General features: G+C 41.8%; 1 protein-coding gene across 1 annotated transcript in view; it reads right to left on the reverse strand.

The window, feature by feature from the left end:
• Positions 1–24,841, reverse strand: part of GUCA1B (guanylate cyclase activator 1B) — a 33,954-nt gene extending 9,113 nt beyond the window's left edge. Inside the window, exons 1-3 of the mRNA XM_075264204.1 lie at positions 24,036–24,841; positions 10,883–11,032; positions 6,642–6,756 (exon numbers count right to left, since the gene is read on the reverse strand). Coding sequence (XP_075120305.1) covers positions 6,642–6,756; positions 10,883–11,032; positions 24,036–24,236 — 466 coding nt within the window. The 5' untranslated portion in view covers positions 24,237–24,841. The remainder of the gene's footprint in view (positions 1–6,641; positions 6,757–10,882; positions 11,033–24,035) is intronic.
• Between the last annotated feature and the right edge of the window lie 564 nt (positions 24,842–25,405).

The raw sequence follows: 25,405 nt of genomic DNA on the forward strand, positions 1-25,405 counted from the left end.
TTGCTGCCTGCCACTGATTCCAGTGCTTGGATTCCAAATGACGGCGCATTGAAGTGGTGGACAGGTTGCTCTTCTCAGAGCCCCTAATCAATTTCGAGAGGCAAATTGTGCAGACAACACTATATCTGTCCTCGGCGCATTCCTTGAAAAAACTCCACACCTTCGAGAAACGTGCCCTCGAGGTGGGAGTTTTTCGGGGCTGGGTACGAACTGGAACATCTTGGGAGATTCCGGGTGTGGCCTGGCTTCGCCTAAGCTGCTGACCTCTGCCTCTGCCTCTAGCTACCCTTTTTGGTGCTGCACCTGCCTCAACATCCACACTACTTTCCCCGCTTGACATCCCCCCTGTCCAGGTCGGGTCAGTGTCCTCATCATCCACCACTTCCTCTTCCAACTCCTGTCTCATCTCCTCCTCCCGCACAATGCGCCAGTCAACTGGATGCCCTGACGGCAACTGCGTCACATCATCGTCGATGAGGGTGGGTTGCTGGTCATCCACCACCAAATCGAACGGAGATGGAGGAGACTCTAGTGTTTGAGCATCTGGACACAGATGCTCCTCTGTTAGGTTCGTGGAATCGTGACGTGGAGAGGCAGGTTGAGGGACAATGAAAGGAGCGGAGAACAGCTCTGGGGAGCAGGGACAGTTTGGGTTATTGTTCTGTAAAGCTTCGGAATTTTGGGAGGAAGGAAGACAAGACTGTTGGGTAATAGGAGGAGAGGAGGCAGAGTCTGACTGGCTGCTGGACAATGTGCTGTAAGCGTTCTCTGACAGCCATTGCAAGACCTGTTCCTGGTTCTCGGGCCTACTAAGGTTTGTACCCTGCAGTTTAGTTAATGTGGCAAGCAACCCTGGCACTGTGGAGTGGCGCAATGCTTGCTGCCCCACAGGAGTAGGCACGGGACGCCCTGTGGCTTCACTGCTACCTTGCTCCCCAGAACCATTCCCCCGACCTCGCCCACGGCCTCGTCCACGTCCCTTTCCGGGAGCCTTGCGCATTTTGAATTCCTAGTTAGAAATTGGCACTGTATACCAGTAATAAAAATTGTGGGTGCACGTAACCCCAATATATTCTTTGAATTCCCAGTCAGACACTGGCACTATATGGCAGTAGCAAGAAATGAGGGTATTTGTATTCCCAATATACTCTTTGAATTCCCAGTCAGACAATGGCACTGTATACCAGTAGTAAAAATTGTGGGTGCACGTAACCCCAATATATTCTTTGAATTCCCAGTCAGACACTGGCACTATATGGCAGTAGCAAGAAATGAGGGTATTTGTATTCCCAATATACTCTTTGAATTCCCAGTCAGACAATGGCACTGTATACCAGTAGTAAAAATTGTGGGTGCACGTAACCCCAATATATTCTTTGAATTACCAGTCAGAAACTGGCACTATATGGCAGTAGCAAGAAATGAGGGTATTTATAACCCCAATATATTCTTTGAATTCCCAGTCAGACAATGGCACTGTATACCAGTAGTAAAAATTGTGGGTGCACGTAACCCCAATATATTCTTTGAATTACCAGTCAGAAACTGGCACTATATGGCAGTAGCAAGAAATGAGGGTATTTGTATTCCCAATATACTCTTTGAATTCCCAGTCAGACAATGGCACTGTATACCAGTAGTAAAAATTGTGGGTGCACGTAACCCCAATATATTCTTTGAATTACCAGTCAGAAACTGGCACTATATGGCAGTAGCAAGAAATGAGGGTATTTATAACCCCAATATATTCTTTGAATTCCCAGTCAGACAATGGCACTGTATACCAGTAGTAAAAATTGTGGGTGCACGTAACCCCAATATATTCTTTGAATTCCCAGTCAGAAACTGGCACTATATGGCAGTAGCAAGAAATGAGGGTATTTGTATTCCCAATATACTCTTTGAATTCCCAGTCAGACAATGGCACTGTATACCAGTAGTAAAAATTGTGGGTGCACGTAACCCCAATATATTCTTTGAATTACCAGTCAGAAACTGGCACTATATGGCAGTAGCAAGAAATGAGGGTATTTATAACCCCAATATATTCTTTGAATTCCCAGTCAGACAATGGCACTGTATACCAGTAGTAAAAATTGTGGGTGCACGTAACCCCAATATATTCTTTGAATTCCCAGTCAGAAACTGGCACTATATGGCAGTAGCAAGAAATGAGGGTATTTGTATTCCCAATATATTCTTTGAATTCCCAGTCAGACAATGGCACTGTATACCAGTAGTAAAAATTGTGGGTGCACGTAACCCCAATATATTCTTTGAATTACCAGTCAGAAACTGGCACTATATGGCAGTAGCAAGAAATGAGGGTATTTATAACCCCAATATATTCTTTGAATTCCCAGTCAGACAATGGCACTGTATACCAGTAGTAAAAATTGTGGGTGCACGTAACCCCAATATATTCTTTGAATTCCCAGTCAGACACTGGCACTATATGGCAGTAGCAAGAAATGAGGGTATTTGTATTCCCAATATACTCTTTGAATTCCCAGTCAGACAATGGCACTGTATACCAGTAGTAAAAATTGTGGGTGCACGTAACCCCAATATATTCTTTGAATTACCAGTCAGAAACTGGCACTATATGGCAGTAGCAAGAAATGAGGGTATTTATAACCCCAATATATTCTTTGAATTCCCAGTCAGACAATGGCACTGTATACCAGTAGTAAAAATTGTGGGTGCACGTAACCCCAATATATTCTTTGAATTACCAGTCAGAAACTGGCACTATATGGCAGTAGCAAGAAATGAGGGTATTTGTATTCCCAATATACTCTTTGAATTCCCAGTCAGACAATGGCACTGTATACCAGTAGTAAAAATTGTGGGTGCACGTAACCCCAATATATTCTTTGAATTACCAGTCAGAAACTGGCACTATATGGCAGTAGCAAGAAATGAGGGTATTTATAACCCCAATATATTCTTTGAATTCCCAGTCAGACAATGGCACTGTATACCAGTAGTAAAAATTGTGGGTGCACGTAACCCCAATATATTCTTTGAATTCCCAGTCAGAAACTGGCACTATATGGCAGTAGCAAGAAATGAGGGTATTTGTATTCCCAATATACTCTTTGAATTCCCAGTCAGACAATGGCACTGTATACCAGTAGTAAAAATTGTGGGTGCACGTAACCCCAATATATTCTTTGAATTACCAGTCAGAAACTGGCACTATATGGCAGTAGCAAGAAATGAGGGTATTTATAACCCCAATATATTCTTTGAATTCCCAGTCAGACAATGGCACTGTATACCAGTAGTAAAAATTGTGGGTGCACGTAACCCCAATATATTCTTTGAATTCCCAGTCAGACACTGGCACTATATGGCAGTAGCAAGAAATGAGGGTATTTGTATTCCCAATATACTCTTTGAATTCCCAGTCAGACAATGGCACTGTATACCAGTAGTAAAAATTGTGGGTGCACGTAACCCCAATATATTCTTTGAATTACCAGTCAGAAACTGGCACTATATGGCAGTAGCAAGAAATGAGGGTATTTATAACCCCAATATATTCTTTGAATTCCCAGTCAGACAATGGCACTGTATACCAGTAGTAAAAATTGTGGGTGCACGTAACCCCAATATATTCTTTGAATTCCCAGTCAGAAACTGGCACTATATGGCAGTAGCAAGAAATGAGGGTATTTGTATTCCCAATATACTCTTTGAATTCCCAGTCAGACAATGGCACTGTATACCAGTAGTAAAAATTGTGGGTGCACGTAACCCCAATATATTCTTTGAATTACCAGTCAGAAACTGGCACTATATGGCAGTAGCAAGAAATGAGGGTATTTATAACCCCAATATATTCTTTGAATTCCCAGTCAGACAATGGCACTGTATACCAGTAGTAAAAATTGTGGGTGCACGTAACCCCAATATATTCTTTGAATTCCCAGTCAGAAACTGGCACTATATGGCAGTAGCAAGAAATGAGGGTATTTGTATTCCCAATATATTCTTTGAATTCCCAGTCAGACAATGGCACTGTATACCAGTAGTAAAAATTGTGGGTGCACGTAACCCCAATATATTCTTTGAATTACCAGTCAGAAACTGGCACTATATGGCAGTAGCAAGAAATGAGGGTATTTATAACCCCAATATATTCTTTGAATTCCCAGTCAGACAATGGCACTGTATACCAGTAGTAAAAATTGTGGGTGCACGTAACCCCAATATATTCTTTGAATTCCCAGTCAGAAACTGGCACTATATGGCAGTAGCAAGAAATGAGGGTATTTGTATTCCCAATATACTCTTTGAATTCCCAGTCAGACAATGGCACTGTATACCAGTAGTAAAAATTGTGGGTGCACGTAACCCCAATATATTCTTTGAATTACCAGTCAGAAACTGGCACTATATGGCAGTAGCAAGAAATGAGGGTATTTGTATTCCCAATATATTCTTTGAATTCCCAGTCAGACAATGGCACTGTATACCAGTAGTAAAAATTGTGGGTGTATATAGCCCCAATTCTATTGCTAGGGGACTTGCAGGGTATTTCTGGGGTGAAGGTGGGGGGGCACACCGTTGGAACGGGTATCGGGGTATATATCGGGTATACGGGAATACACTGACAGTGTATTCCATTCAGGATCCTGGGAAAGCTGGGTTGCGGCGATTGAGCCCGTCAGTGCCACGTTACACTGACAAGCTTCTCCCTGGAATTTAGCTCTTACAAGAGCTGTTGGTTGTCTTCTCCTTCCTATCCTAGCCTGTCCCTGCCTACCCAGAATCTAAGCCCTAGCTAGCTGGACGGAAACCTCCGTCCTCGGTGAATTGCAAGCTCAGAATGACGCGAAGCTGGGCGGCGCTGTTCTTTTAAATTAGAGGTCACATGTTTTCGGCAGCCAATGGGTTTTGCCTACTTTTTTCAACGTCACCGGTGTCGTAGTTCCTGTCCCACCTACCCTGCGCTGTTATTGGAGCAAAAAAGGCGCCAGGGAAGGTGGGAGGGGAATCGAGTAATGGCGCACTTTACCACGCGGTGTTCGATTCGATTCGAACATGCCGAACAGCCTAATATCCGATCGAACATGAGTTCGATAGAACACTGTTCGCTCATCTCTAGTGGTCAGTATCTACAATCTGAGAAAATGTCACCTCTGTGTCATTGGATGTAATAGGTATGAATCTTTGGTACAAATGCTCACTGGGAAGAGCTGTTCTCATGATCCTGTAAGGAAAATAGATAGTACGGGGCAGGCAATTTACCAGTACGGGGCATGTAATTACTGATGGTGATACTGGTTCTGAGTCCTAGGAATATCACATTTGGGTCCATTCACACGGAGTAACGTGCCGCGTGACCTGGCACGTATACGGTGTGTGAGATTTTGAGCACCGTAAAAGCTCCCATTGATTTCAATGGGAGCCTGGATCGTATACGCCGCTTTATTTTGCGGCCGTGATTTTGCGGCCGCAAAATAACGCGGAGTATACGATCCAGGCTCCCATTGAAATCAATGGGAGCATTTACGGCGCTCAAAATCTCACACACTGTATACGTGCCAGGTCAGGCGGCACGTTACTCTGTGTGATTGGACACTTATCCAAAAATAGGTAGTTATGGTTGAATGCTGACAACCATGATATTTTTTTAAATGACAGAACTAAAAACAAAAAATCCTGTACTATTCCAGTAGACTTCTGTTGTACAAGTGAACTGTACTTTAAAGTGTGTCTTTTTGGTATACTGTATCTTTGGCACATTATGTGTAGACGCCTAGACAGGGGTAGGATGTAGACATCAGTGATCCAGGAGCTTCACTTCTTCCCAGTTCCGCTAATCCGGGTATTAAAAATACAACCAGATTGCAGAATTCAGGAGAAACGAATCCTCAACCTGATTCTGCTATTTGTAGAGAAGGAAGCCACAAGCTACCAGCTCTACCACTCTTCGAATTGTAGGCCTCAGGCTACCTTAAGCCTGCACCCTACAAGCTGCGATGATGTCCCGTTACATACCTCTGTGCTTTCCGGACCCTCCTGCTCTTTCCTGCTCATGTCATTCAGAAAGATAGAGCAGAACCAGGGAGCAGACAGTATTCCCTTCACTGGTTCATTCAGACAGTGGCCCCCTCATTGGTCCCCCATACCGTAAGGGAACCAGTGATAGGGCCATTATATTGTATAAGGGCCAATATTCTGTGGGGGTCAATAAAGGAGGTGTGATACTGTGTGAGACGCAGGACTTTCAGAAACAAGGTGCTATTATGAAACTGAAAGGACACTGGAAAACAGAGTGCCACAGACAGATGAGTATGCTTTTTTACCACTTGAAAGGTCTTCCCAATTTCTGGGCTTATCCACCTTATAATATTGATGGCCTATCCTTAGGATAGTATATCAGTATTACATCTGCGGGGGTACAATAGCCAGAATCTGTACAGATCAGCTTTTCTGGGACACCAAAGTAATGTTAACATGCTCCCTCGCTGATCAATTTGTATCTGTGGGTGTATTGCATCTATCATCTATCTAATAATATATCTATCATCTATCTATCCATAATCTATCTATCTATCTATCTATCTATCTATCTATCCATCTATCATAGATCTATTATATAATAATCTACGGCTATAACAGCGTACCATCTCCATTCTCATCCACGAGTTGAAATATTCTATCTACCACTTCTTCTGGTGACAACAATGGGTGCCGATCTTCTTGACCCTGGCGGCAAACTTTCTTCAAGTTGTATATAGACTGAAACAAAATGAATATATTTAATATTAAATAAGAAGAAAAAAATCTGTGTGAGTGGTTGTACATAGGTAAGGGAGCATGTGTAGTTACCATTAACTGTACAAATATCAGTAGTTATTTTACCCATGAAGAAAGGTCAGGAATTAACAATAATGGTAAACTGGCAGCCCCATAATGCGTCATCTGTATTTTACAGTGTATTGCTTGGTCTCTGTATTGCTTTATAACTTGTTAAACTATATTTAAATGGAATAAGGCCCGGTTCACATCTGCTTTCGGGATTCCCTTCTGGAATTTGGGAATTACTTGGGAAAACATGCAAAGCCCATAGACTATAATGGGGTCTGTGTGGTTTCCACTCGGTTTCCACACAAAACATGTGGAGAGAAAAGTGCTACTTGCAGGAAGCCCCGAATGGAAACCACATGGATCCCATTATAGTCTATTTAAAGAGGACCTTTCACCATTTTGCACAAAGGCAGTTCTATATACTGCCGGAAAGCTGACAGTGCGCTGAGTTCAGCACACTGTCGGCTTTCCCGATCTGTGCCCGGTGTGAAGAGCTTACGGTCCGGTACTGTAGTTCTTCTATGGTCAGAAGGGAGTTTCTGACACTCAGTCAGAGACGTCCTTCTTCACAGCACAGCCAATCGCGCTGTGCTGTGAGAGCTGGGAGGAACGCCCCCTCCATCTGCTCGCAGTACTCGTCCATAGACGAGCATTATCAGGGAGGGAGGGGGCGTTCCTCCCGGCTCTCACAGCACAGCGCGATTGGCGTGGCGAGGCAGAAGGACGTTCCTGGCTAACTGTCAGAAACGCCCTTCTGACCATAGAAGAGCTACGGTACCGGACCGTAAGCTCTTCACACCGGGCACAGATCGGGAAAGCCGACAGTGCGCTGAACTCAGCGCACTGTCAGCTTTCCGGCAGTATATAGAACTGCCTGTGGGCAAAATGGTGAAAGGTCCTCTTTAAATAGTTGAATTTATCTCAGTTGTTATATAAATGGAAAGTTCTATCACATTCTGATATATTTCATGGTTCACTTCAAGTTATTTGCTTTCAGTGAATAAGAACATATTTACATTCATAAAGTGCAATGGTACCTAGTCTGGACACTGCTCTGTGAGCTAAACAGCTTGGATTCCAGGCGAATACTGACACTGTAACAAACTAGAAGAACACAGGCAGCATGTGACCGACTCTATTGAAATGGATGGCCATCCATTTGCATCCGTTTTGGGCATCCATTCAAGAGATCTAATGTGAATGGCTCCTAAAGGTAAGTTCACATGGAGTTTTTTGGTCAGGGTTTTGAGGTCGTCACCGTCTCAAAATCCTGACCAAAAAGACGGCTCCCATTGAAATCAAAGGGAGACACTCAGGAGTTTTTGCCGGGAGCCGTTTCTTCCGGCTCCCGGAAAAAAAAAGCAAGATGCTCATTCTTCAGGCCAAGTCGCCTCGCGATTCGGCCTGAAGACACTCCCTCCTCCGGACTAGGACCATTCATTGGGCTTAATCTGGAGCGGAGTGCGCGGCTGGATACCGGTGCAGTGCACCAGCTTTCAGTCGCGGCTAACTGGCTTTTAGCCGCTTCAGGTTCCGATCCAAAAAACCCCGTGTGAACTTACTCTAAACCTTAAAAATAGATTTGCCCAGTTGGGGCAGATGTATTAAGTTTATATTGCATTGACCAGGCTAGATAAAATTGGATCTATTTCTCAACAGAACTGTCTGGGTTGGCTTGCAATGTCTCAATGAAAACAAAAGTTTATTAAAATTTGCTGACCGCAAAAAACCTTGAAAATGGTGAGGAACTGAAACACAAAACGGGAGATTTACAATTCAGGAATTTTTAAAGTCAGTTTTGCAGGAGTCTGCATTTGATAAATTTGGTGCATCTGTAAATCTAACACTTCTGTACTAAGATGTTGCTCTGCTTTCTACAATAACCCTTACAGAAGTGAGATTGCAGAAATTTGTGTTTGATAGATTTGGTGTATAGACAGCTAGACAAGCTGAGCACAAACTTTTCAAAAGTAAGTGATGTAAATTTTTTGTGACAATAAGCTTAAAAAACTCTTCGAAACATCTTTTTTTTTAATGAAAAAAATTACTAAAAACATATTACAAAATTTACATGATAAGGAACTAGTAAGTAGAGATGAGCGAGTACTGTTCGGATCAGCTGATCCGAACAGCCCGCTCGCATAGAAATTAATGGATGTAGCCAGCACGCGGGGGGTTAAGCGGCCGGCCGACGTCAAAGCGGAAGTACCAGGTGCATCCATTCATTTCTATGGAGCGTGCTGTTCGGATCGGCTGATCCGAACAGTACTCGCTCATCTCTACTAGTAAGGTTTAGAAACTATAGTTTCATCTTTATGACAAAGTAATATCAGACTATTATTATTCCAAGACGTCCATAGATTATGTTATTTGGAGTGCAGGAATTTCTGAATTCCACCATATAACTTTGCCTTTATATGAGGACTAAGCATTATTTATATAAATCCACTGCAGATTCACTGTACATAGCTAGTTGAGGCTCTGAATATTGCTCAAAATTTGTTGGTAGATCTTGAGGCAAAGGAAGCAAACACTATATCTCAATTATAAATCTTCTGCAAGGATGTGTGGAAAGAATTCCTAAAGCAGAATGCAAAGACAGCTAAAGCTGGGGTCACAGCAGCATTGGGTGACTGTTCGGAGACTCCATCCCCCAAATATGTGGAGAGAAATATCTTGAAAATGGGACTTTTCACTCTGCCCATTTCGAGCAAAAACCCAACGGACCCTTTTATAGTATATGGGGTTTGTGGGTTTCCGCGGTTAATTGCTTTTTAAGCGGATAGGGTTTCCCTATCCCAAACACTTAAAAAGCTTTTTCTTTTTTTTTTTTTTTTTTTTTTTTTTTTTTTAAGGGAGCATTCACACGATGTTATGCTCCGCTCATTCTGAATGTAAAATTCGTTCAGAATGAGCGCATAACAAGCAGCTCCCATTGATTTGAATGGGTACCGGCGTGCCAGCATACGCGCACTACCCATTCAAATCAATGGCAGGCTTTTTTCCCTATTGCTTTCAATGTAATACGCACGTATTACATTGAAAGCAATAGGGAAAAAAGCCTCCCATTGATTTCAAAGGGTAGCGCACATATGCCGGCACCCATTCAAATCAATGGGAGCTGCTTGTTATGTGCTCATTCTGAACGAATTTTACAATCAGAATGAGTGGAGTGTAACATCGTGTGAATGCTCCCTAAATGTAGATTGTGAGCCCCATATATAGATCACAACGTACACTTTTTTTTTCCCCCTATCAGAATGTCTTTATAGAATGGGAGGAAATCCACGCAAACATGGGGAGAACATACAAACTCCTTGCAGATGTAGTTCCTGGCTGGATTTGAACCCAGGACTCCAGCACTGCAAGGCTGCAGTGCTAACCACTGAGCCACCATGTTGCCCCGTGAAAAACTTTTTCTGTCATTGGTTTTAATTAAAAACTCCTTTGCCACTTGCCTATATTACAATATATCACAAGCTACTTCATGCCATTCATTCCCAATCGCATCACCTCCATCTCCAGCTATTCCTGTCTTGCCCTGAACATAATACTAAGTTTAATTTTGATTTATATTCACACATCCACATTTCAAGTGTTATCCGCTTTTTTGCGGATGGTATACATATTCATTCATTTCAATGTTTTCATTCACACATCCATTATTTTCATGGACCACAGGTCTGCAAAAAAACAAACAAACCACAAACAGGTTAGATTTTTCCACTCATGTGGATGCATTATGGATGTATGACACCAATGAAAGTCTATTGGTTTGTGAAAAAAAGACAGATCACATCCAGATGTCATCCATTTTCATAACTAGCATTGTAGACATTGAAAGGTGCAGTTATATCTTTAAAAGCCTTTTGGGATTGACACAGAACAGCCCGAGCAGATTGCAATATATTGTAATACATGGAGGTCGCAGAAGTAAAAAGTTAAAATGTCCTATATGTTATACGCCATGCAAAAAAAAATATTCAAAGGTATCCATAGTTTTTAATACTGCACATATAGTATGTCATAGTTTATTCTAGTATACATAATACTTTACCTCTACTATTTCTAAAAGCTCTGTCTTGTCGATACAGCCATTTCCATCTCTGTCATAGACCTTGAATGTCCATTTTAACTTGTGCTCAAGTTTCCCCCGTAAAACTAGATTAAGAGCAGCCACATATTCCAGGAAATCTATGGTGTTATCCTAGAAATGACAGAAACATGAAATGCTTTAGATGAGACAATGATATATCTTGTTTTGTAGCTGAGTTACAATGAGCTGTGTGGTTGTAAATTTTGTACATAATAATATCATAGTCACGTAGTATCGCCAGCTAGTCCTAGTTTCAGAACAATATTTGTTGTGAATATGTCCCATTAAATATGGCTGTATATGATGATCATTAATATAATATATTGAGCAATTCTACTATATAGTGCAGTACAATGTAGTACAAAATAAGCAATGCACATTTAAGATCAGCAAAGACAAGCAGTACTTAGGAATATGCAGAAAGATGGAATATGAGATCTTTGGGGATTTGGTAGTGTTTACATTGCAAGCCACAAAACCCACAAAACCTTGTGACAATAATAAATGCCTCTGTTCATCGAAAACATGAGTGGCTGTGGCTGGCATGGAGCTGAAGCCACATTGTATGACAGTGCTCTTATACTGCATAATAGATGGAGTCAGCTGACAATGAGCTCACTTATCAGCTGACCAGGAGGAATTTTAGGCTACAGCCACACAGCGACATTTGTCACACGATTAAAAATTGCATTAAAATAATGCAATGCAATGTTGTACAAGGCAATTTTGTTGATATTTTGCTGCGATATGTATGCGTCTGCAATTCCATGTTTTTTTTATATACATTAAATATAAAAATTAACTGTTTACACCCACACAAATATACACTGCTCAAATTTATTAACCAATAGAAGCCTGGATTTGGAGTCCCCTCAAAATTTTTCATGTTTTAAGGACATTACATCAAAGTTGGATCAACCTGTAGTGTGTTTTTTCACTTTAATTTTGGGGGTGACTCCAAATCCAGGTTTCCATTAGTTAATACATTTGAATTTTGTTGTCATCACATTCAACTTTGTACAGAACAAAGTATTCAATGAGAATATGTCATTCAGATCTAGGATGTTATTTGAGTGTTCCCTTTATTTTATTGAGCAGTGTACATTAAAAAAGCAATATGCAGGGCAGTATGCAAAATTGAAGCAAAGATTGTAAATACAGGAATTGCAATTGCGAGTGATTCGATGTCGCATGTGACATAATTGATATCTATTGCAGCAATGTTGCATGAGGCATTGACATGCAACATAAAGTCGAGCAAGTTTGGATTTTTCTGTGACTGTCACATGGCAATCGCAGCATGTCATGTGTGACACCATAGAAAAACAGTGACTTCTTTGTTGCACATTTGTAGCCTCAGGGTAAGGAGACACAATGAGTTTTTTGTTGATGCCGTTTTTGTAGCCAAAATCAGGACTGAGTTGAAAAAAAATAGAAGTTCCATTGACTTCAATGGGAGCTGATAATACAGGAAAGACTATGCACCAATGAATGAAAAATATATTAAAATATCTAATTTATTTGTACATAAATAAAACATACGAAAATACAAACAATACAGGTAGAAATTACCATATGGAAAGAAAGCAAAGAAACCCCCCTATACAATAATGTCCAGGTAAGACATATAAACACTAGTGAGTATACAAATACAGGTACCAATATAGTAGTAGCAACATGTCTCGAGTGGTCGCCATCTTTAAACACCTATCATCTGCCGTTCTAGTGTGGTTGATGTCATGAAAGGGTTAATGACTTTGCATATCCCAATTATTTTTACCATGTTTTTTTCAGGACACATAAGGTTTAAAATAACTAGTCTTGTTTGTTAAATAAGCTGAATATTTTTTTCCCGCTACAAGTAGAAGAATGGTATATAATGTGAAAACATTTTTAATTTTGCTGGTTTTACCTAAAACAAAACTGGTTTTATATATACTATTGCACGTAAACATATTACAATTTTCTTTCTTAGTTCTTCTGATCACAGGGGCTACACACATATAGTTTTTCAATAAAAAATGAGGTTTTATATGGTTTTATATTCAGCATGGCTTATTTTCTGGACACCTTGTCCATGTCTAAATTACCCAGTAGTTTAGTATAGTAGAGGGCTGTAAATTGCTTGTGTTATCTCTAGCTAGGCTTCATGCTGAGAAGGGGAAAAATCATCTTAGAGGGGAAAAATCATCATAGAGCAAACATCTAGGAAGTAGGTGATGGTGAGGGCTGGCAAGGGAGCAAATTCTGCTAGCACCAATGTGAATGGGAAGCAGTTTCACTTTACTATGATCACTGTAAAGGGTTCAATTTTGCTGAGAAAAATGATGATAAAAGTCCTAAAATCTTCCCTTATCACAGTGTAACTCCCGGACAGTAGCTTCTCGCTCCTACAGGAGCAGCTATAAATCACAGGCGTCTGACTTTAATTAATGTGATTGCAGCATCGGGCATTAGATAAAGTGATGTAAGTAGGAATATTGGCAACATCTGGGGGTTAACTGGGTTGTCCAGGAATTAAAATAAAAAAATAAAAAAACCACATACTCGCTACTCTGCTGTCCCCTTCTCCTAAGTACTCGCTACAGGAGTATTATTAAGGTCAAACAGGGAGCATTATTGATTTAAGGGGGCATACAGGAGTATTGTTAACTAGAAGAGCACAAGGGCATTAATAATTGAGGGGCACTATTAATTTAAAGGGGCTCTATCACTGGGAAAAGTTATTTTTAACTAATCACATCTTTGCATAGTCTTTATAAAGTCTATTCCACACCTACCTATATTATGTAAATTGCCTCAGTAGTTTCTGAATAAGTCCGTTTTTATTCATATGCTAATTAGACTAGTGCACAATGCAAGTGCACCTCCTTTGCTATTGTTTCCTATGGGTGTATACTGCACAAGCTGCTGCTGCTGATGACTCAGCTTCATGTTTGCACACACAGATAGGAGATAATAGAAGAGAGGAGGCTGCTGGGAACTTCCTGTGCTGGCGGGAAGCTCATTAGCATATGAATATAAACTGACTTATTCAGAAACCACTGAGGCAATCTACATACTAAAGGTAGGTGTGAAATAGCATTTCTAAAGACTGTGCAAGCATGTGTTTAGATAAAAATGACTTTTCCCAGTGATAGAGCCCTATTAAAGGGTTGTGCTATCATAAATTTTAAAGTATTCAGCAGTGGGTGTTATAATGTACATTCCCCCCATTACCTGCACTGGGCTGTCGGTCACCTTTGTTTGTATACAGAGCGACTGCAGAAAGATGTCACAACGGCGGAACCCCAACAGTATATACTGCTGTACTGTAGAGAGCAGTTATTGGCTGCAGCAGTCTCATCAACCTGACATCAATGCTGCAGCCACTCGTATATAAATAGTGCAGTGAAAGTGATGGCTGGCCCAGTGCAGGGACAGAGGGGAGAATGGAGGTGTCAGTGCAATTTTATTTAAAACTCTGGCCTGCTGCCTGTATTAATATTTCTGATTCTGAACAATAGGGGATACATGAGGTATTAATTAAGGGGCACAAAAGGGCATTGTTAAAGGTAAAAGGGTTTTAATTTGTATATGGGGGATTTTATATCTTGTATTTTATAACTGGGGGTAGCACCAGGATGGAGACTTTGTATAGGCAATGAAAATGTGCATCAGGTGTCTAGAAAAGTGAGCAGCCAAAGATGTCTCTGCTGCAGACTTTACAACAACATGTTGTGGCTGGAAGAAGTGGTAATAGGAGACCAGATGGAGGAGACAAGAAATGTGAAAGATTAAGTCAGAGATGTCACCTGTAAGTCACAACATTTTCCTGTATTGTATTTACTTAAACTGTCTGCAGATCCCTGTGTACAGCCAGTATCTATCTCTATACGGACACCATATAGTGATAATATCGGTATACCCAGCAGGGGGCACACTTGGATATGTTTGCCTCCCCTGTGCCAGCCCCTAGGTATGCCTCTGAGGCTTGTAGCACATCCTTGGAGCATAATCATTTACCCTAGGAATGCAGTCAATTTACGCTGCCCACCGTATACATGTAACTATTGGTGATCACCCAGACTCAAAAGTAATGTATATCCCACACTATCACTGCAGAAGCCGGTAAAATAGATGACTACCATATCCATTTACCTCAGTGAAAATATATATTTTTTAAATACAAACAATATAAACATAGTTTCATTTCCATATCTGTAACAATGTTTCCACATGGTGAACGCGATAAAAAATATAAATAGCAAACCATACCAAAAGAGTTTTCTTTGCTCACCCTGCCACACGAAAAGTCAAATAGAAAGTGATCAAAAAGTTGTATGAATCCAAAAATTACAACAATGAAAACATTAACTTATCCAACAAAAAAGCCCTCACACAACTGCATTATGGTTCTTTTAGTATAACCACACAAAAACAAATGTCTTTTTTAAGCTAAGGCGTCCCACACCAAAAAAGCACTGCAGGAAGAATCACGGTGGCAATCGCGGTTCTTCCGACAGTGCTGAACACAGAAGGTTCGCCAAGGTTTCCTCTGCAAAACTTTCTGCTTCCATTATACCTATAGGGAAACCACTGGTGTTTCCGTAGGTATAATTGACATACTGCGATTTCAAAAACTGCAACAGTTTTGAAAATTGCAGTGTTTCAGCTGCACATATTTTACCGCAAAGCGGGGATGGAATTCGCTAGCACTCCATTCACTTTGCTGTGACTGTTTATGGCACATGGGGCCCCAGCCTAAAGTGTTTTTTGTGCAAAAGTAGTAAGGCATTAAAAACCTAGATATACAGTGTCAGGAATTACCATAATCTTACTGGCCCGAAGAATACATTTAAAATGTTAACTTGACCAAACAATGAGTAGCACAAAAATTATAGCAACATAAAGAAAGAAAGAAATGGTTAAATAGAAAGTGTTCTTGTAAAAAAAAAAAAAATCATTAAATTATTAGCACAGCTACTACTGCAAATAACAATTCCCCATATGACTATATGCAATAAAATTTAAAATTTCTGGCTCTTGGAAGACTCAAAAAATGGATACATATAAGTCCTTGGTCCATATATTATCCACAATTGAGGAAAATATACTGAAATAAAGTATGATCATAAAAGCCTAAAGCTGAAGACAAATGTTGCACAAAGCTGCATTTTTTGTTGCAGATTTTGCTGTGTTTTTATGGGCCTAAGATATAAGTTAGGCTGGGTTCACATCTGTACCAGAGTCTCCTACAAGTAGGACTTTTCTCTTTGGTGGTTTCAAAATAAAAGCAACGGACAAATGGCTGACCCCGTTATAGTCTGTGGTGTCCACGGAGAAAATGGCCGCTTGCACAGTATTGTAAGCGACCATTTTCTCGTGGCCTGTGGGCATGCGCAGTCTGCTCTGCCCAAGGCCTAGGCCCAAGGCGCTGAAGATAGTTCTCTCACAGCATTGGTGACGCCCCCTGTTCTGTTTGAGTGCTGGGGCATGTCCCCAGTGCTGCGAGAGAACTCATTTGCATACTGACAAGAAGCGGGATTCCTATGGAATGGCGGTGCGGAGAAGACTACGAAAGGTATTATTTATTACTTATTATGCTTACTTTTATAGGAGAAGAATAGCCTTACTTAAGGCTATTCCGACGTGTTACTCATAAAAAAGGGTTTCTATGATAGGATCCCTTTAATCCATTTCTGCTACAGGCTTTTTTGATTTTCTATTTTCATTTTTGAATCCCGCCTTCCAAACCCCATAACTTTGTTCTTTTTCCATTCACAGAGTCATATGACAGCTTAATAATTGTGGGGCAAATTGTCATTTGTGATAGTACCATTTAGTATTCAGTACAATGTACTGGGAAGCTGGAAAAAAAATTCAGAATGGGGTGGAATTGGAGAAAAACAATTTTTTTTTTATTGCAACTTTATTACAGGCTTTGATTTTACTGCATTTACTGTGCAGCCAAAATTTACACATCATCTGTATTCTATGGCTCAGTACGATCTTGGGGAAACCAAATGGAAATAGTTTTATTAACGGGGTATTCCCATCTCAAGGATCCTATTTATACTGCTAGCTTATGTAAACTGAATAATTTTCCTAAATATATTGCTTTAGCAGGCTGCTTTGTTTGCCTGCTATGTGAAATTATATATCCCATTGTTTGAACAGCGTTTCCATAGAGCTGGACCTGAAGGACAAGTGATGTCACTCACTGCTCTCACTGTTATCTACAGCTCTGCTGTTCAGCTAATTGCAGTTTCCTGATAAAGCCCTGTCTATTATCTCTATATGTAAATGCACAGATAACACTGAGTCCTTTTCTAGATGCATCTACATATTATTTGCAATGCATTCATATTAGATTGCTATTAATCATGAGTATTGTGATACTCAGTGACGTAACTAGGAATGGCGGGGCCCCGTGGCAAACTTTTGACATGCCCCCCCCCCCAACCGACACCGATGACCTCGACCGACCCCCTCCTACACATTCCTGTGTGCTCTATTATGCCCCATAGTGGCCCCTTCACACAGTATTATCCCCCATAGTGGCCCCTGCACACAGTATTATTCCCCCATAGTGGCCCCTGTACACAGCATTATGTCCCTTAGTGGCCCCTTGTTAGGATTGTGCAGTAACTGCGGCCATGATATGGGCGTCGCTGTCAGTTCCTCTGCACAGTCCAGGGTTGCAAGGGTTAATCTGCCTTGCAGCAGCCGGGTGTGGTCGACTGGGTGATTGACATAGGAGTCGACCAATAGACGCTCGGATTGGGCAGCTGGGCTATTTGCTGGTGACCGCCCCTTGCCTATATAAGGGGGCTGGTCTGGACGCCCGGCGCTCTATGATCACATTTGAAACCTGAAATGATGTGTGTCTGAATTGACCCTAGCTAGTAAATGACCCCTGAGATAGCAATGCCACTGTTAGTCAGGCAGCATGCTGCCTTGTATGTGTGTGGTGTAACTCTGTAGGGGGAGCTGGCAATACTTCCCAGACAGGGTGACTGGGAGCGGGCTTGGCAGTAGTTGCCTGGGGTGTTGGGTGGAACTACCACACACAGGGTTTACTTGGTCTCTGGCTAGTCCTGGAGTTCAGGCTAGCCAGTTTGTTTATTTGTGCGGCTGCTCTGACTGCACAGGGCTCAGTGAATTGTAACAGAGCACACCTGGTCATTTAATTTAGCTGCAGTGACAGGAACTGTTAGCCTTTGTTCACACCAGGTTGGTTAGTAGTCAGTGGCCCAGAGGGCTCCGTGGGGTTTTCATTTAAGTTTTTTTTTTTTAATAAACCCTGCTGACCATAAGAGTATCATAAAGCCAGAGCCCCGCCGCAATAATGACTTCGTCTTCACAATTGGCGAGTCTTGTCAATAGTCTGAACACACGCCTGGGCGCAGTGGAGCAACACTTGCAGCAATCTCCACCAGCTGCCCCAATTAATTTTTCTGACCTGTCTCAAGGGTTAGTTCAGGCTATGGCTCAGTTGGTTGGTAGTCTGCCGACCCCTGCAGCGTCACCGTGTCCACTCCTGCCTCCGGAGCGGTATGCGGGTGAGCCGCAGGGATGTCGGGGATTCATTCACCAATGTAAAACATACATTGAAGCTTGTCCCAGTCTCTTCCCAGATGAGAAATCTAAAGTAGCCTTTGTTGTTTCCTTGCTCACTGGGAGAGCCTTGGCCTGGGTCACCCCATTAAAAGAACGGGATGCAGCGGACTTGGCTACACTAGCCGCGCTGTGTGAAGCACTACGCCTGGTGTTTCATGGCCCAGTGCCCCAGTCCACCTTTGCCTCGCAGCTCTTACGTTTAAAGCAAGGCCAGAGCTCAGTAGCGGACTTTGCTATCGAGTTTCGAACCTTGGCATCTGAGCTGGATTGGCCAGACAAGGTACTGGTGGCAATTTTTTGGGAAGGTTTGTCCTCAAATATTAAGGATGAACTAGCAGGCTGAAAGCCTTCTACCTCCCTCTCTGCCCTAATAAATTCAGCTACTCATGTGGATACACAGTTGTCTGATAGGAGAGTGGAGCGGGGGCTCGAGCGTAACCTCATGTCTCAGAAGGGGGTCATAAAATCTACCACTGCCTCACCCGTTGTGGAGTCCACTGAACCTATGGACACCTCCCGTGCTTCCACTCCTGGTGGAAGCAGGAGTAGGAAAATTAAGGGGGTAATTTGTTACCGTTGCAACAGGCCAGGGCATATTGCTCCTCAATGCTCGACCCCACTGGAAAAGAAGGCTAGCCAAGTGTCCATCGGGGGTGGGTTACTTGGTACACAAAAGTCCCATAATCGTGTCCATTTCCCAGTAGCCCTTAAGCTGGGTAATGGTTGGGTAAACACTAGAGCAATGATAGACTCTGGGGCCATGGGTAATTTCATGTCAGCCAAATTCGCCCAGCAAAATGGTATTCCCATGAGAGCTCTTAAGACCCCCATTAACATTATGGTGGTAGATGGGTCTCAAATTCGGCCGCAGATCTGATTTGAGACGCCACTGTTGCTTCTGCAGAGTGGAACACTGCATAGAGAGGAGCTCTCTTTCCAAATTTTGGAGGGCTTATCTGATGCAGTAATGGTAGGTCTCCCTTGGTTACGCCGGCACTCACCAGTCATAGACTGGAGGCAAGGGGAGATTATTAAGTGGAGTCCTGAGTGCAAGGGAAGGTGTATGGAGGCTATACCATCAGCTGTCCCTCCAGTGAGACCTTCAAAGCAGGAGGTCTTACCCCCTCAACCTGCAGAGGTCTTTACTGTAAAAACAACTGGGTCTCTGCTAAAACACAGGCCCGGGAATTACTCCACTGACCTGTTGCCAAGGGCAATGCAATGTGTGGATGGCAACACGACGTTTTTGGCCGCAGCCATAACACTACATTTTCGCAATGTGGGCCCATCTTTAGGCTAAAACCCCATGTAGTGGGCCACAGCAAAAAAAAGTGATGTGGGGAAAATCACAATGGAAACACATTGCGGTTTTTCCCACACAGCTTTTTCCACGTTTTCCTCTGCAGACTTTCTGCTTCAATTATACCTGTAGAGAAACCAATAGTGTTTGAGTAGATATAGCTGACAAGCTGCGATTCCCAAAAACGTGACAGTTTTGGAAATCGCAGCATAACTGCTGCGTGTACTTTTCTGCAATATGTGGATGGGATTCGCTAGAGGATTTTGCAGTTGACGTCACGTGGTGCCCCAGACTTAAAGTTGTTTCCTGGACTTATAATTATCCTATGGAAAGGTCATCAATATATATCAGATTGGTGGGGGTTCCAGCTTTCCCTCCACCATCAGCTGCACAAAGCTGCAGCAGAACTCTAGTGAATGCCGCACGTACGTCACAGGACAGTGAGGTCATGATCATCAGTTACATGGTCTGTTTGCAGCTCAGTCGCATTTAATTGAACACGGCTGAGCTGCAATACAAACCACAATACAATGTACGGTGTTGTGCATGCTAAGCAGTGAAAAACACTATTGCCTCTTCAAGCAGCTGAAAAATAGTAGTTCTGGGTGTCAAACTCTTACAGATCTGATATTGTCGACCTATTGTAAGGGCAAGTCATCAACATCAGAGATTTGGAAAATCAATTTAATGCTTAGACTGCCTCTGCCTTAGTATTCACATTAACTACCGTATTTTTCGGACTATAAGACGCACTTTTTTTCCCCCAAATTTGGGGGGGGAAAAAGGGTGCGTCTTATAGTCTGAATGTGGTGCCTGGCACCCGCCGTAATAGAGAGGCGGATGCCGGCAAGGGATAGATGCAGGTGCCGGGGCCTGAGACATCGCTACGCTCCTCTGCCCTGCATGAAGCCAGCAGCGGCGATGCTATTCTGCTCCTCCATCCCCCCGTCGCTGGCTTCATGCAGGGCAGAGGAGCGCAGCGATGTCTCAGGCCCCGGCACCTGTGCCAGTGTCTATCCCTCACCGGCATCCGCCTCTCTAGTACAGCGGATGCCGGGTCAGTATCGGTGGCCCCTTCTCCCCCGGGGCCGGTCCCCACCGGCCCCATACCTGTGAAGTTGCAGGCCGGCTCCTGCGCGGCGGTATCGCAGGAGCCGACCTGTTCGGGTGACAGCCGGGAGCCTAATGAGGCTCCCAGGCCTGTCACTGCTATATATTAGTATTGCGGCTGGGTCTATGACCAGCCGTAATACTAATAGACAGAATGTCCCATAGACGGCAATACAGTTGTATTGCCGTCTATGGGACTTGCAATCAAGTGACCGCAGGTTCAAGCCCCCGGGGGGGGGGGATAAAATAGTAAAAAAAAAAAAAAAAAAAAAAAAAAAAGCTTTAAAAATATGAAATAAATAAAAGTTCTAAATCCCCTCCTGTCCCTAGAATATATATATAAAAGTAGAAAATCATATATCATAAACCACCGGGTTTTTTTTCAATACAAGGTGATCTAAGCAATAGATATTCCCCAAAATGGTATAACTAAAAAGTATTTCTGGCCCCGCAAAAAAAAACACTCTATGCGTCCCCGTACAGCTGCAGGGTCACCTGTCAATGTGGTCTTGCAGCTGTTGCAAAACTACAACTCCCATATATTACATATTTTACCATTTTTTGCTTCAAAATTTTTTTTCCCTATTTTCCTCCTCTAAAACCTAGGTGCGTCTTATAGTCCAGTGCGTCTTATAGTCCGAAAAATACGGTATATCATATGATGAATAAAAACGTTGGTGCATTGTCACATCTTAGGCCATATGTGCTTACTAATGAGACCACACCCAAAAATATAGCGCAAAGCATGCTAGATCATTTCTTGGCAAAAAAATACACCAGAATTCTGCCACATTTTTCTCAGTAAATCTTCCTCAATGTGTTTTAGGGCTTATCTGTGCATCTCAACATCTTTTTTGTCTTACAATGCTACTCTGCGAGTCGGCATTTAAATTCCTTGCTTCATATTAAAACTGCAAGGATAAAAGGGCTAAACTACAATGAACAAGAGTTATAAAGACTGGCATTTCCTATGGCAGTCTTGTTCTCTCCTGTGTTGTAGTAAGGTGAATCTAATTTATTAAGAGCTCATGTGCTTCTGTGCCCCAGAAGGCCATGCGTTGTACAGAGTATGACATTCTACTACGCTATGTACCAAATCGCCATGCGAAGCGCTAATGCAGCATTTTGGTGCAAAAATTACCATACCCCAAAATTTATAACTTTTATCATGGATTTTATGTCAGAAACTTCCTTCATTTATTGCCCCTAAAATTGTGAACATAGTTAACATCAGAAAACAGCTTAAGCATTAACCGCTTGCCAACATTTGCATTAAAGTATAGTAGATATCAGCACTTTAAATATGGAGCCCACTCAGAAACAGAGTGGGCACCATAACCACCAAGACTCTGTGATTGTGGTGGTTTTGGTTATTAATCCTTTCTATAGCCCCAATAATCACTTTTTTACCTTCCCATACCATCCCTCTGCCATACGTTCACCTTCTAGGGCGGTTCCCATGCAACAAGAACATGGAAATCATCCTACCTCCAGGTCAGCCAGGAGCCCCTTGTCATAGTATGGTACCTATTGGCACTTTCCTGTGCCATGCAAGCAGAACGTAATCCACACAAAAACAGAATAGCAAAATAAAATTGATAATCTTTAGGTCTTAGGCCCAATTCATATCTGCATTTATAGGTTTCCGTTCGGGGTCCCCAAGCGGACTCCCCGAACGGAAACCTATACGCATAAAAAAGCAGTTACCTAAGGAATCCCGTGGACCCTATACACTATGATGGGGTACGTATGGTTTCCATTCGGGGGAAGCAGACTCCCTGAATGGAAACCCAAACGCAGATGTGAACTGGGCCTTAGACTGAACCCTCATTTATGGTGATGTACAGGAGAATATAGGTATGCAAGCATTTATATGTGTGGTTTGCATATGCTGTGAACAAGCCCTAGCAAATATGAAACCTATGGTATAATTCACAAAGTCTGTGAACCAAAAATAGACATTTTTGAAAAACATTATATAAAAAAAAGAGCTAAGAAATTTCAAGTGATTGTTCATATCTGCCAGTCTCAAATTCTGCCCTGAATTACACCTACAGATACTGAAGCCTTATGAGCACAACATAGTGTACCACAAAGTTGCATATCTTTTCATTACATAATGAATAAGTTGTATTTACATAAAATCTATTTTAATAGTAAAATTAGAGAACAACTGAAATCATATTTAAATAATACATATAATAATAATAATATAATATACATTTTAAGTAATCAAAAAACAACTTCAGAATCTTAATTTACTATTTACTAGGCTGTTGTGGTCTGCTGTGTTAATCCAACTAGTGGACAATGATTGGGGATAAATGCTCCAAGAAACATCCTTCACAAGTGATCCTTCTTTAATAAAACTTTCCTATAAAGTGGTCCTTCTCCGGGTGTCATGTCATGTATGGCTAGGTCTGTGAAACGAGTGTTCACTAGACAGTCGCTTGTTCAATAGTTGTTCAACCATCAATGTACCTCCATCCAATATTTATGCCCCCTTAAAGGATGTGTTCTTTTTTTGTTGGTCATAAACTCCTTACAGTTTCAGTAACATGTAGGTTAAAATCTGTGCTGGGGCCTCTGCTGTTTGGGTCTACAGGAGGACTGAAGGACAGAGAGCCGGACCGCTAAAACAGCTGTTACATGCGGACACCAGTGGACTCCATTGCCATAATGTGGTCCTCCAGGTGTCTGCCCTTTTCAAACTGAAAGCTGATTTTTTTGCACTTTTTGCGGTGGAGTTTCCGTTGCGCAGATGTGACCCCAGCCATACAGATGTATCAATGTCCTTATAATTTCACTTATGTAAAATGATCTTTAGTAGTCAGAGTAAGGAAATGAATTGAATTAAAATATAAGATGAATCTTTGCTAGATTTGGCAGTGTGCAAATAAATCTTACAGACGAGGAAACTATTTAGTGGCCCATTTTCAGGCCAGACATTTCAGGGATTAGAGTCTAGGTCTTCATTAATGATCTCAGTGTCAGTATTACTTAGAGATCACGTATTCAATTAACCAGTTCAAAACCCAATCGTATTCCACATTAATATCAATATATGTACATAGACTACTTGCTTACAAGAGTAAAACTTACCCCATTTTTATCAAACGCTCTGAACATGTGTTCCACATAGTCTGCTGCCTCCTGGTTGTCTGTCACTCCAAAGAAACGCTTAAATTCATGCATAAAGAGAGTCCCACTAGGGCATTCTACCACAAACTTCTTATACCATTCCTGGAGCTCAGCAACATCTATTTCCACCCTGTCAGACTCCTCACTGAGGTGCTGCCCCATCTTCACAAATTCCTTCTACGGCACTCACTTCTTCTCAGTCGCGCTCTCCTTCTTCACTGAATAACCCTATGACCTTATGCTTGTCTTCAAAAGTGAGCCAATATTAATATGGTGCCACCCATACAGCGTTGTTGCCCGGCCTCCGCACAACACATTCCAAGTGTTTCTGCCTTGTGGAATGAAGATAGAAAATAAAGGTCCAATTGTTCTTTCACTTGTTTCACGGGTAAAAAATGTAACAGCTTCTTACATGAATATCAACTTTCTTACTTGGTGTATGCTGAAAACTGTCTGCTAAGAAATATGAACAAAATTAGAAAGTCCTAAAGGCACCAGGTTTCTTAAGATTTCTTCTTTCTGGCATTAAGTTAGGTTTGGTAAATATAAAATCCATACATGTTCAATATGTCCTTCTGTCCTTCTGTTTCTTGACCTGTCCTTTGTCATTGGCTTTCTTCTGTAATAATAGATGACTAGAACACAGAATTCCAAAGAGAAGCTTAAACTTGATCAGAAATCAGAAATTGTTAGCCCAGCGTGCGCTTTTCGGTAGTCCTGTGTCTGCTCCCAGATAATGCTCTGTCTGATCTGCACAAGGAGACAATGGAGGGGGCTGACTCTATTAGACTAAATGCAACATGTGTTGTCAGATAGGGATAAGAAGATCTAAGATCATTAGAAGATTCTCATAAGGACTTAGATGTTCTCTTGTGCTGCCTTTATTAAAGGTACAGCATAGAATGCAGGTTATTAAATTATACTGCACAGATATTGCAAAATATATTCTTACATTTTCTAAATCATCAAGGCAGTCTTTCTGGGAATTGAATATGACATTAGAACTACAAATTAATGTTAACATGTCTGTGTGATTTTCATCTCTCCATACTTTTGGGAAACATGTACATGTACCAGAGACAGGACACCGCGGCTGCTATGCTTATTGTGTACCTACGAAAGGCCTCTTTTCCCCAGATACAATACAACATTAGCAGACATGGGTGGTTATTTTGATATTTTGCTGAATATTCTGGACAGTTGGATTTTGTAGTTTTTTTCAGTGGCAGTTTTTCTGTGGTTATATTCTATTATTGTGACATTTATCCCCAAGAACTATCATGACTTCTATTTGAGGGAGACCATGAATTTGTGTAGGGAGAGGGTTATTT

The sequence above is a fragment of the Leptodactylus fuscus genome, chromosome 2, assembly GCF_031893055.1.
Source record: "Leptodactylus fuscus isolate aLepFus1 chromosome 2, aLepFus1.hap2, whole genome shotgun sequence".
Lineage (NCBI taxonomy): Eukaryota > Metazoa > Chordata > Amphibia > Anura > Leptodactylidae > Leptodactylus > Leptodactylus fuscus.